At 45.3% G+C, this 13214-nt stretch overlaps 1 protein-coding gene across 1 annotated transcript in view; it reads left to right on the top strand.

The window, feature by feature from the left end:
* CELF4 (CUGBP, Elav-like family member 4) overlaps window positions 1-13214 on the top strand; it is a 305865-nt gene that overhangs the window by 224901 nt on the left and 67750 nt on the right. Inside the window, exon 6 of the mRNA XM_009886416.1 lies at window positions 3310-3453. Coding sequence (XP_009884718.1) covers window positions 3310-3453 — 144 coding nt within the window. The remainder of the gene's footprint in view (window positions 1-3309; window positions 3454-13214) is intronic.

Genomic DNA, 13214 nt, shown 5'->3' with positions numbered 1-13214 from the left:
GGAATGCTCACTTTCATGATAGTATCTTTTGACTGTGGATCTGCAAGGTAGAGAAATAAACAGGCCCTTCCCTCCCAATAATGCAGAATTAACACACAGATCTCAAAGTACATTTCAAACATTATTGACTTACCCATTGTAACTCTCTTGAGGGCCAGAGAAATATAAGGTCCAGTCTAACAGTCAGCAAGAGCAAGAGGAAGATTATGTATTACTAATAAATGACTGAGCAGACAGGACCTATTGCCTTTGTCAGCAGACAATGGGTGATTTACACCATGGTTTAACTGCTTACGGAAGCAATAAATAGTCCAGATGAAGGGCTCTGCAGTTTTTACCCCATGGAAAATCTGGCCCATTCTGGGGAATGTCTAGTGTTATCCAGTAGATTAGTGGGAGTGACTGGAGTAGAAAGCAGTCTTGTGCTGTTGTAGATGAACAGCACTCTTTGACTCCTCTGCTAAAAATCCTGCATTAGGTGATCTGATAGAGTTAACTGCCTGATTTCCTTTGGGCCATGTGAAAGGGCTGCACATGAGGAACCACATACAGAAAGCATCAATCCCAGGGCCAATCTTCATATTCAAGAACAGTATAGCATCTCTACTGGCTACGTATCTTCAACTGCTTACATGAGCATCTCATTGCAGAACACTCTTAAAAAACACCTTCTTTTTCTCCTCTTTCTTTGTAGTGTGTGCTCTAACTTGCTTCTATTTGCCAATGGCCTTTCTGACCTGCGTATATGATAGCGATGTTCAAAGAGGCCTGAAGTCCTGCTGTGACAGGCAACCCAGAAAAACATCTCATAAGAGGCAGTCTTAGATGCCATTGGGTCAAACAGCTGATGTGCAGTCACTACGACTCACATCAGGATGGAAGAACACTCCAGGGGAAAGAACTTCATGTGGAGGTTACCCATGTTTTTGTGATGCCATCTACAATAATAGCTTGGTTTTCAACAGTGTGGGGAATCAGCAATTTCCTGAGGCAGTTCGCTGGCCCTAAGATTTCCAGGGTAAATAGACATGGAAAGAAAGAGGGAAAGAAGAAGACACCAACTTATTTACACTTCTCTGTCCTGCTAACTAGAGCAGGTCACATCTTCAAAACCCATTTGTAGGAACCCATTCTCAAAATTCTCCACGCTGCATTGTGTCCACCATGCTGCAGCCTCTGCTCTACAAACCACAATGGCAGCTCCCAACAACACCATCCGCTGTGGACCAGTGCCTCCCTCCAATACAGCTGCAAATAGGTTTAAATCATTAGATTCAGGTTACCAAACAGTCTCTTGGATCAGGGTTAATTAAATGAGTGTTGAAATCTAATTAAGGACTGGTCCAGGTGATAATTAGCAGGAAATGTATGCATTAAAATATTCATTTGTCGATGAGCTGCAATTAAGAGTGTGATTTGGGAAAGGATCAATAACTACATCGTGTGATTTAAAAAAAAAATGAAAAGTCACCCAGCCTTGAGCAGAAATGCAGGGGAATTTTGGCTAGTTTTTTTTTCTTCCTTCTCCTCCCCCCACTTTCTGTTTTGCCCGCATAATAACTTCTGAAGACTGTTTTCCACCCTTGAATAGAGCCTTCATCTCTCGTCCCTTTGTTTTCCTGAAGCACTTCTTTCACCCCCTTGCTCTTCACCACATTGTTCGAGTGGGTTATAGATTTATTAGACAGAGACTAACAGGTCAAAAAGAAAGATTCTTTGCCAATGAAAATCACTTCCTCTCAGAACAGGCTGCTAATCCAGAGGAACATCACTCATTGTGTGGCCTTAGATGGGGTTTTTTTGGCAAGTTAATTCCTCAAGTCTTTATTCATAACTGAGAATCCGGAGAGGCTATTGAATATGCATAGTTTGGACTTATATATATGTACATCCATAGCTGTGGTCTACTGCGCTGTTCCCAATTTGCAGCAGGGCAACTCTGCTTTCACCAAGACTGTTTTTTTTTTTACAACTACATAGGGGTGTGTGTAAGCCGTTTAATAACTCTCCCCCTGTGCAATCCCAGGCAATCCCACCTCTGCTAGAAAAACAAGAGCCCTACAACAGCCCAGCTCCCCTGGCACGGAGCTGGTCTTCCTCTACTGCCGTGGCCAGAGGCTGAGCTGGCAATTTCCCCGCTGACTGTATTTCCATCAATGAATACCGGTGTGTCAAAAGGCAAGCGTACCAGGGGAGCGCGATGATTTCAGCTGCTCTTTGTCAGTCTCCTGACAGCTCACCTGCCCATCTACCCAGGCTCGGTGGCAGCCCAGCTCCTGAGGCAACTGTCTGCCTGCTGTCGGGTATGCTGCCAGATCCCCCCTCCCTGGCACCCCTCTTCCCCCTGGGGAGACCGTGCTGTGGGGAATCAACCAACCCATGAAGTTAGGACGTCCTTGGAGCCAGCCAAAAAAATATCAGTGCCTTCCTTCCTAAGTAGATTTATTTCTTCTCATCTCTGCCTCCTATCAGAAATTTAAGAATCGCAGTTACTGACCTCTCATCTAATTTTGGAGAGGAGAGGGATTTCTTTCATTCCTCAAAGCTCTGTGTTTTTCACAGACTTGTGCAGCCAGTTCTGCACCAGTGTTGACTGCAGACATAATGCAAACACTGTAAAACTCACCCAGAAAATAGTAATATTAAATGTTCAAGGAGAGGAAACTCAGGTCCATCAGGTACTGGTTTTGCTCCCCTAATTTAACAGTGCTGAAGAAATGCTGCTTTGTGATGAGACATTCATCATGCCCAGCATACTGAGTCCTGCGTCCAAGGCTGAACAGGAATTTCTCATTGGACATGGGGGGTTACAAGACATGGCAGTGTGAAAGGGTGATCCAGCTCAAGGGGTCTGGCATGCACAGAACGAGCACATCCTATCAAAATAAATCAGTTCACAAGTCCCAATACATTCATCCAGCAAAAGCGTCTACATTTTGCTGCACTGACACCAGATCTTTGCCCTCTGATGAGGACAACCTACTGGACCAGAAGATTTTCTGTATGTTGAAAGAATATGGCAACAACTTTTGCAGAGAGAACATTAATGAGAGCCTGGAAATTTGAATTTTGGAGGAAACTAGTAACTGGGATGCTGGCCTCAGTTCTTCACCCTCCAGGGTCTGTTCTTTCCTTCTTGATGCTCTCAGCCTCTTGCAAAGGTCCAATTCAAAAGACCTGAGAGGTTGCGTGGGAAAAATAAATATCAGCTGGATCCCATGCTGCTAAATCTGTGTTAGTTGTATGGATTGCATGAGCCAGTACCTGGCAAATTCACTTGTTTGTCTCCTTTTGTCTCCTGTCCTGCAGGGAGCCTCTTCAAGCCTGGTGGTGAAGTTTGCAGATACAGATAAGGAGCGTACAATGAGACGCATGCAGCAAATGGCAGGACAAATGGGCATTTTCAACCCCATGGCCATCCAGTTTGGAGCATATGGCGCCTATGCACAGGCAGTAAGTATAGACACTGGCTCTATGCATGTTCATGGGAACAGAGGCGGCACCTAGGATGGCACAAAGTACACGTCAGCAGAAGAACAGCTGATCAGAGGAGGAACCAGTGTTTTCTCCATTAAACCAGTTAAATGATGAGAGCAAACTGAGCCATGCCATCTGGGATAGGAGAGGACATTTCCTTCAGAGGTGCAATACCTGCTTCTAGCAGTAACCAAACTGTGGTCATGTGTGTACCCATGCAAGACACTTCTTATGAGGAGTGCCATTGCTGTCAAATCCAAAAACAACTAGCATTTGAGTTTGGGGTAAAACAGGCTCTGAATTCAGCTCATGCTAGTTCTCTATCCCATGTCAGCACCATCTGGTGCTAGAAAATGTTTGTAAGGGATCAAATACCTTTCTGGCCGTCCTCTGCTAGAGGCCACTCAGACTAAATTGAACAGGGGAGATGGCTCTTTGCTCCATTTGGCATCGGGGGTGTCTTTGGAGTGGTCACTGGATAAAATGGCAGCTGTTGACAGAAATGCCTTTACATTCATGAAAGCATGCTAGATAGTACTAAAATGGACAAGCAGACATATGCAGACGTATAATTCTGGCTCCCCAAAACAGTGTGATTTAAGTACACTGGGAAAACACATCTGCTATTTAAAGCAGTGTTGCACTGTCTAAGTGCAGTTATCCTACCTACATACCTATCTCGGACCCTGGGCCCCTGAGAAAATGCGACTGTGCATGGAGCTGAGTTCCTGACAAAGCCCTGAAATGGATGCCTCTGGCATAGCTACCTTTCCTTAGGCTACAGTTAACAAGGACCTGCAAGACAAGATAAGGTTCAGGCAACTTGGTCCCTGCCAGATATTTCGGAGGAAGGTAGAAGTGATCCCTGCAGCAGGCAGACACAATACTGCCTGGTGACTTCAGCTGCCTTCTCCGGAGCAGATGAAACAGGAACATTTGCAGGCAGTGGCAGTCCACCTAGGTGCTTCATCCATTTGGTGGTAAAATGTGGCCATTTTATACTCTGTGCTGGATTTGTGTGCAGGAGGGAAGTAGCATTAATCCCATTTTCCAGACTAACATCTTCTGAATGAGAAAGACCAAATGACTTGCCTGAGGTAATGCAGGGCCAACTCAGGAATCACATTCTAGTGAGCACGCTGACTGTAAGGTTCTGCTTTCTTCCCTATTTCCTTCTCATACGTTGGCACCATGGACTTCCCATCACATCCACATGAATTTTTTTTTAGTCCCTTCCCATGAGAAAAAATCCATTTTTCCTTCTATTTTTCCCTATTCATTTTTATTCCCAGTCAAAGAGAATCTTTGTTTCTTCCTTTGTTGCCTCCTCCCCTCCTCACACAACAGAAGAGCTGTCCTCTCCCCAGCCTGGCTGTGTTTAACTCTCCTCCTGGCTGGGGAAGGCTGCAGGAAGGGGAAAAGAGACAGTAAATCACAGCTGAGCCCAGGCCAGTGGCCAGCAGCCTGGCAGGGGGATGCAGCATCTGTGACCCGTGTACCAGAGGAATTAACAGGAGGCAACCCATGGGCAGCTGGGGACAAACATCTGCAGAGGTTGTCAGGCAGGAGATGTGGTTCCAGAATTGTGCTACAGGAATTGATCGGGCAGCTGGAGAGGTGGTAGAGACACCACTGTCCTGATACTATGGACCGAAAACTCTTCTCACATCATTTTAAATCTAGAGAATTTCTTCTAATTGCCATGATAATAGGGTTGTCCCAGATTTATACTGATACAAAAGTAGGGGTAAGGTCTGCACCTTCACACCACAAAAGTTCCCTCCATCTATTTCCTACCAGATAATGCAGGGCATTGTGAGAGTAGGTGCTTGCATGAGGATTTATCTCTGAAGAACGAGTGCAAACAATTCCTGGGTCTGCTCTTGCTCCACTTGAAACTAGTGAATATTTTTCCTATTGATTTCTTTGAAAGCAGAATTGGACCCATCCTCTTTCTTTTTTTCTTTTTTTTTTTTTTTTCTTCTGGTGAAAATGCTAATAAGGGGAAAGAATAAGTTTTAGGTCTTGACCCATTGGATATGACAAGCTGGTGACACCAATTACCCTGGGGACTCCAGAACTGTCTAAACGATGGGATCACATTTCCATGTGGCGCCTGTACACCCAGAGTGTGCTCAGATGCTGTCTCTCAATCCGCCTCCCTATCTGTGTCGCTTCCTATCTGCTTCATCTCACAGTCTCACACAAAAGGGAAGGAAGGGAGCGCTGAGGCTCTGTGACGTTCCCTCGGTCCCGATTAATCCACCTTGGAGTGCTGGCTTTTAGATATCAGGGTGATTGGCACCTCGCAAATGCCAGCGGGAGATGGAGAGATCGATAGGGGGAGAGGGAAAGGGGGAGCAGTTTTATTCAGCCCCCACTGAAGTTGAAGATCTAAGGCAAGTCAAGAGGAGGGAAGGTGAAACAGTGAAAACGCAAGAGCAGGACAGCAGTGACAGCTGAAGCCACTGCCACCAGCAACTCATGTGACCTTGGGTGAATCATTTGACCCCCTGGTCTCACTTGCCTGAGTACAAATAAAGCTGATGATCAGACTTATTTATTTTCCCTTCTCCCTCGGGGGCATTTCTCTTTCTGGTGCTTTCCCTCCATGGGTTTTCATGCAGGGCTATGATGGTATTACAAGTTTAAGAGCTGCCTCAGCGCTTAGTAGTAAAGCCAGGACTAGCATGAGACACTAAGCTCTCTGATTTGTACTCGTAACCTGTCCTACCAGCTACCCTGATGCAGTCTTGACTGATGTCTCCATATAAGAGTTCCCAAGCAGTCCCAAGAGAGCTGGTTAGTCAATAGTTTCTAATGGTCCATCTCCATGGCAGAGGTTGCCAAGTACCCTAGGCAGCAGTTTCTTGCTGATTCTTCCCCAGACAAGCAGCAGGCACATCACGCAAAAAGGTCTTCTTGCATCAAGGTGGCCAGTGCCGCAGAAACCCACACAATGCAGCTGTTTGACAGATCGGTGGACAGCCGTGGATCTGAAACCCAGCAGCATCACTGGGGAGAGGCGGCGAGGGTCTCTGTCCATCAATGTTTGACTGATAGTTGCTAGTGTTGCCACCAGGACTGCTTTGGGCCCCAGCTCCTCTTTGAGTTACGTACTTTGCAGCTCAGCAAATGTCCATGTCACAGTTCACTCCCTGCCACTGCTCACTGCCAGGCCACTCAACCTCAGCTTAAGCAACTTTAACCTTGGTAACAGCGACAGCCTCTTTCGGCAGAGCAACGAGTCCTTGGGTTCAACAGCCATATGTCCTCAGATGCAGAGGTGAAAAAAATCAGGAAGCAAAGGGAGTTCTCCTCTGTGTGTGGTTTTTGCTTCCGCTCCTCATGTGCCACCTGCAAGCAGACCAGACAAAGCTTGGCACTAACTCTGTGTGCTGTTTCAGTGACACAGAAGGTCACATCAGACCCACCTCATCTCTTTTGTACACAGCTGAGGACAAGTCAGGTTTCATGGCTCCCTAAAGCTCCCAGGGACCCTATACTAATTTGTTTCAGGGTGGTTTTTTGATTGTTTTATTTTTTTCTTTTCAGCAATACCTTTCCATGCTGATTTAACTTCCACTTTTATGGGGCTATTATTTATTTTAGTTCACACATGTATAGGGCACCAGCCCTTTTTGTTGTCAGGTTACGGCGGATCTACATCAACTGGGTATTGATAGTTGTTTCTACAATCTCAGTTAAGGCGAGCTTGAAGTATAGGTCTGAACTAAGCCTGGAGAGAAGGAGACTGATGCTCGGTGGCACCACCTTTGATTTGCTGCCAGTTGAGAAGCAGCCTGCAGGCACACGCTCCAGCTCAGAGCAGCACAGCACGCCTTCTTAGTCCTTGGTAAGAGATGGGGTGGCCAAGTCCAAAATCATGAGCAGTAAAAATCAAGCCACACTATGAATGGTGGTAGTACAGTCCCGGCCCAAACAAACAACAGTGGCAAAAGTTCCTGCAGGTCTTCTTTCTGTGAAGAAAGTGGCATATAGTTAGAGGCTGTCTCATGTCACTGCTGCCCCACCATGCAGAAAAGGAAATGTGCACAGACCAAAAATGGTTGGGAAGATGGTAAAATGCACAAGAGCAAAGCAAGAACAAAGGAAGGAGCCTTGGAAAGTGACAGATACTGTATAAATTATTTAATTTTTAAATTATTTAAAATAAGATCAAAGTCATAAATCAAGTTTGCATAAAAAATGGGGTGGGAGTGTTAGCCACAGTCTCCTGGACAGATACCAGCCATGGGACTGATTGCATGCTGCAGCAGGGGACAGGCATAGAGTTAGTGAGTAAAGACAGACAGATGGGGACAGGGGCAACATAGGCAATGGCAACATTTGCTCTCTAGCCTGGAGCAAGTCCTTTACCGTCAGTAAATCCCAGCTCCCTTCACTTTAAAAAAGTACAAATGGCTGCTGCTCCTGAACTGCAGACAAAAGCTGCAACAAATACGGAAACATCTGGCACTGCATAGAGCTCAGTCATCATCACAAGTGGTCACCTTGGGAAGTGAGGGCAGCAGTGACTACCACGCTGACCATAAAAGCCTAGGTGCTTCCCTCTGCCTCCCTGTCCCAGGTCCCGCGGAGATGAAAGGATATTTCTGCTAAATGATCTAAGGTAGTGCTGAAGGGAAGAATCAGTTCTTCCAATATTTATTCAATTCATACTGTGAAATTATTTTGGATTTTGGAAAGATACTTAAAAAAATTCAGCTAGCCCTATGAAATCAGGGAAAATTTACTGAATGTAGACTACCTTCTGCGTATAATAGTTATTATATTTAAATGGCCAAAATGGGACAGTATGTTTGGTAAATACTAGCTGTTATGCAAATCACTTGTTCTGGTCTGTTACAGAGGAGGAAGCTATTTTGAAGCCATAATATTTTGTATCAGGGCTAATACCATATTTCTGATCATCAGCTCCCTGGCAATTCAGAAATAATGAACTCTTAGATTTGGGCTCTATCTACACTTTTCTTTTTTAGGTTTTGGGTTTTTTTCCACAGTTCTCAGCAAGTTAGAAATCCAAACTATTGTGTATCAGACTTCAGAAAGACACTAAGACACATGAATCCATCTGTTGCACATTTGTTTAGTTTTTTAAAAATCTTAATTAAATTTACATTTTATTTTCAAGGCACAAATTTCTGTTTCCAATAAGACACTAAAAAATGTACGAAGGACCATTCTGATTTTTTTACAGAATATCTTCTGTTTGTTTGAAGGCTCGGGAGATATTTTTGGTTTTATTTCCCAATGGCCAGTTAGGTAAAACAAATGTGAATTTGTCAATTCTGTGATTTTACCAAACATGAGTCCTCTTACTGCTTGATTGATCACTTTACTTACCTCTTTCTATCACATGGATACCATGAGGATTAATTAGCTAAGTGTTTGTATAGATCGTTAGAGGCGGGAAGCGTGGGATGCTGTTATTACTTTTATTATTATTACTGAATGAAGAATATGAAAAGTCAAACAAAACGTCATGTGGCTCAGAGACAAGGATAGAAAATAACACTGAAAAAAATGAGCAGGTCATCAGATCACTCAGAGTAAGCTTTCTCCAAGGGCAATGATATGCTATTTCAAAAAGACCGCATCAGAAATAATCCTTCTCTCTCCTCTTCCTCTTCTTCAGTTTCACATGTATTTCTTTGAGGGGTGGGGGAAGGCAGGCTGTAGCACTCTTGTCCTATTGTTAGCAGGTTTTGGTCTTGAGTAAGTCACTTCATGTCTCCATGCACCTGTTCCTCCAGAAAGAAAAGGATAGATAATATTTCCTTCTGCTGAGTGCAGTTGCATGACCCTGCTGTCCAACCGTCTCTTGATGCCAGAGCCGGCCATCCTATTCCCAACCCCACCTCTGGCTATGTGTCCTCATCCCATGCCACTAGACTGACAGTGACCACACAGGGAACCACTTTTAGGAGGAAAACCAGGAGTAAGCACTGTGTTTTTATGATGTGTGGTTAACAGTCTGCAGGTGTTGGGTGTGCATCTGTCCTGGTGCAAAGGTAGCAGCAAGACATGGAGAGGGAGATGTGCATTGGCAAGCTCTTGCTTTGACACAGCTGTGATGCAAAACTGCACCCATTGCTGTTTTCTCTGGTAATCTCCCATGCTAGGGTAGGGTGGATAAGCCTGTGGAGGTGCCTATCCATCCATTGATGACAGAGCTGGCTATAATTGAGGTAGCAAAAAGGGCTGTGAGATGAGTCTTCCCACTTCTCTCTGTTGATCAGCCATCACTACCACCCCTCCCCATACTTTGGATGGCCTAACCAGTGCCTCTCCAACTCCCCCATCAGTTCTCAAGCCCGGGGATGGGGACTGGAGGCTCATGGCTCTTGAGGTGCTGCCCATGGGCATGAAACAGTTTGGTAGCATCTCCTGGTCTCCTCAGAAGGTAAATATTTGAGTAATAGTGAACACCAGGTTGGAGGAAAGAGGGAACAAATCTATAAAATTGGATGGGAAAAAGCTCCAAATGCTGAGGCAAAGATCATGCCAAGGAAGTAAGAGAAGCAAAAGGAAACACGTCCTTTCAGCTGAGGAAGGGAAAAGCTCCTCTCCATCCCCTTGGATCAGTCTGAGATAATAAGGCTGCTGCCTTTCTGATTAGTGCTCTGTGGCCCCAACTCAGGCAGGGAAAATCTGCATTTCAAATGGCATATTTTAAAGTGCACAATACCCAGGGGCCCTGCTGCTATTGATTTGCCTCTGGTGGGGTCACTGCCTCACTTTCTACAGCTTTATTAACTGGGACCATACATTGGGCCCTTTTCAAAGTGAAAGGAGAGTGGATGGGACATTTGTCTTCAGGGGGAGCTGGCAAGCAGTGGGGTGACTTTTATTTGAGCTCACTTGGGAATGCCCCAGAGGTTTTATAGGGGAGGCTGGTGACCCTTACAGGACTTGCCCTTCTTTTGTAAATTTCCCTGGAGCCACCCTGGAGGGAAGGAGGTAGGTCTATACTGTCAGCTTCTTTCAAGGTGACCGAGTTTCCGTCCTCCCACCCCCACGATGCTGCTGCACTTGGCTAGGTTGTGACCATCAGCAGCTGGGAAGGACCTCCCCTTCCCCTTGAACATTTACCCCTGAGCACCTCCAACCAGAGATGGAATGGCGCAAAGAGGGAATGCGACAGCAGAAGGGTGGCAGGAATGTTGCCAACGGCTGTGATGTCCAGATGTGGCTGAGACATGTTTGAGGTCCTCCCTCTAGCCAAGGAAGCAAAGCCAGTTAGCTGTGGTACATGGCTGTGCTCAGGTATAGGATTCTATACTCATTCTAGCTCTGGAGGAGACCCTGGTTTACCCCATGGGCTGGCTCTGAAGGCTGCAGTGAGGTGTACATCCTCTGGATCATGAGGTACAGGGCTCCAGCTCATTTCACCATGCCAGGGGGGTTTCGAAGTCTCCAGGGCATCTTGGGTGTCCCCAGAGCACCCCCAGAGCACTGAGCATAACAGAAATGGGGTGACTGCTTCCTGCAGGACTCCTGCTGTAGCAGAAGCAACTGAATCTAGTTTCCCAGATCACAGGTTAGGGCCTTATTTTTACTTCTCTGGCTTTTTTAACCCTAACCTGATTTTAACCTCTTTGCTCCTCGAGTTCCTAATTCAGTCTCTGTGGGAGCGTGACCAGTTTTGAGCAACTGTTTCACTGAAACCCACCAAGCTTCAGGCTGCAGACACTGAACCTTCAGCACTAATGAGCAGATGAAGATCATCTTGTTCTTCTCACAAGGACAGAGAAAACATTTTCTGAAGGTCTGTGACAGAAATGCATGAATGACATTACACTGCACAAAGAAGCATGCATGTAGCCAAGGTATGCCAAACGTGCATCTTCTGGTGCAAATTTATACGCCCTCTGAATACACAGGAAGCTGCGCACTCAGGTTACCTGGTTTGCAAACCAGAAGGAGCACCCGTCATTATGGAGTTAACTCTGAACAGCTTAGAGACATCCATAAGCAGGAAAAAAAAGTTGCGTAAGCCATAAATAATGTAACAAGTGATTGCCTAGCTCTGTTGAGTGTAAAATGGAGATTGTCTTTGGAGTAGCACAACCATTTGTACTACCATTGGCAATGCAGCATCTTTCAGACAGAGCCCTGTTTCTCTTGCAGGACAGGTGAAACACAAATGAAAAAAAGATTAACGCTTTTCTTTTAAATGGTTGGGAACCAGGGTCCAAAGATACCTGCCAAGGGCCAAGTAGGGAGTGGGATGATTTCATCTGACTGTGTTGCCTCATGCAGCTGAACTGATCACCTGGGGCTCCACATACAGTCAATACAGAGAAACAAAGGTTCAATTCATCTGCTCAGAAGCATTCGGGTACAGAAGGGAGAGATGAATCTTGGTCTAGGCTCCTCTGCCTGTTATTTCCTCAACCGTAATAGGTGACCAGCTCAGAGGAAACCCCATCTGTATTTAGTTTACTGAACCTAACAAAGGGAAGTGCCAAAAACATAGTCCACTGCCTGCCCTAGAAGGTCTCTAGTACAAATACCAGGCTGTTATCTGCCAGCCAGGTTTACCACAGCACACACATGACCCGCCATATGTCACTCCGTGTTTTGAGGTGGGTTTGTTCATGTAGCTCTGGTCAGCTTTGGAGAAACACATAGAAAAGTCAGCAAAGGCAAGAGTGGGACTGTGCCCAGCCCTTGCAACTGCATCCATCTCAGAGACACGCTACTTTGATCAGCAGAGCTAGACAGATCCTATAGGCATAGATCTTGGCCATTATATCTGCAACCGGCCAGTTATATACTCAGCTGTCCCCAGGTGAAAATACCTAGCACAGAAAATGAGATATGGGCCAGCACACTCAGCACCGGAGTCAATCCAGTGTTAAAGATGGATGGATTCCCCTTCCTCATTCACTTCATTGGCATACTTACTAAAATCACCTGCTCAGTGCCTCCTCTGGAGAATAAACTCAAATGATGCCTAGAAACAAATGCACACCTTAAAGGGGAATCAGTATTGTCCTATAAAAGAAAAGATTGTCTAATCACTCTATCAGTAATTACAAAGAACAGGATATCGCTAATTAAAATGTGAAAGTGTCTTATGCGGGGTATAATAAAAAAGGGTAATTAACAATCAAATGGAAAGCCACCACCTTGCCACCAATCTGCATTAGGCTACAAAAAATGATAGTATTCAACATTATTACAGTACTTTTAATCTGTAGATCTGAAGGCACTCCTACGAGGGGAGGGAGGTATCCTGCATCCCATTTTATCACTGGAGAAACCGAGGCAAGTTTACACAACTTTTGCATGGTTATACAGCAGGCAGGTGGCAGAGCATCCTCTGGTCTCTCTACAAATGGTGACAAGGGAAGTTTCAGCATTTGACCGCAGTGATTTAAAGGATTTGGTTTAGCGTGTATATGTATGAACAGCTAATTTAGCAGATATTTCAATATTAAACCAAACAGTAGGGAACAGTCCGCTCCTTGCCACGACTTGGAGGTCTGTTTTATGCTGAGAAGCATGTCCCGTGTACAACAGCATCAGAGGGTGATTTCCTGATGGGAGAGAGAGTGCAATCACAGAGAGCAGCAAAACCAAGATACTCCAGTTCTGGAGCCAGCAAAGACATGAGTCACTAAAATCACTACAGAAAAACAGTTTTGTTCTCCACTGTTAATATCAAGTCATGCATTACTGGAGGCTAGGGAATGAACAGAGTGAGG

The sequence above is a fragment of the Charadrius vociferus genome, unplaced genomic scaffold, assembly GCF_000708025.1.
Source record: "Charadrius vociferus isolate BGI_N301 unplaced genomic scaffold, ASM70802v2 scaffold595, whole genome shotgun sequence".
In the NCBI taxonomy this organism is placed as follows: domain Eukaryota; kingdom Metazoa; phylum Chordata; class Aves; order Charadriiformes; family Charadriidae; genus Charadrius; species Charadrius vociferus.
This window is presented reverse-complemented; position numbering and strand designations above follow the sequence as displayed.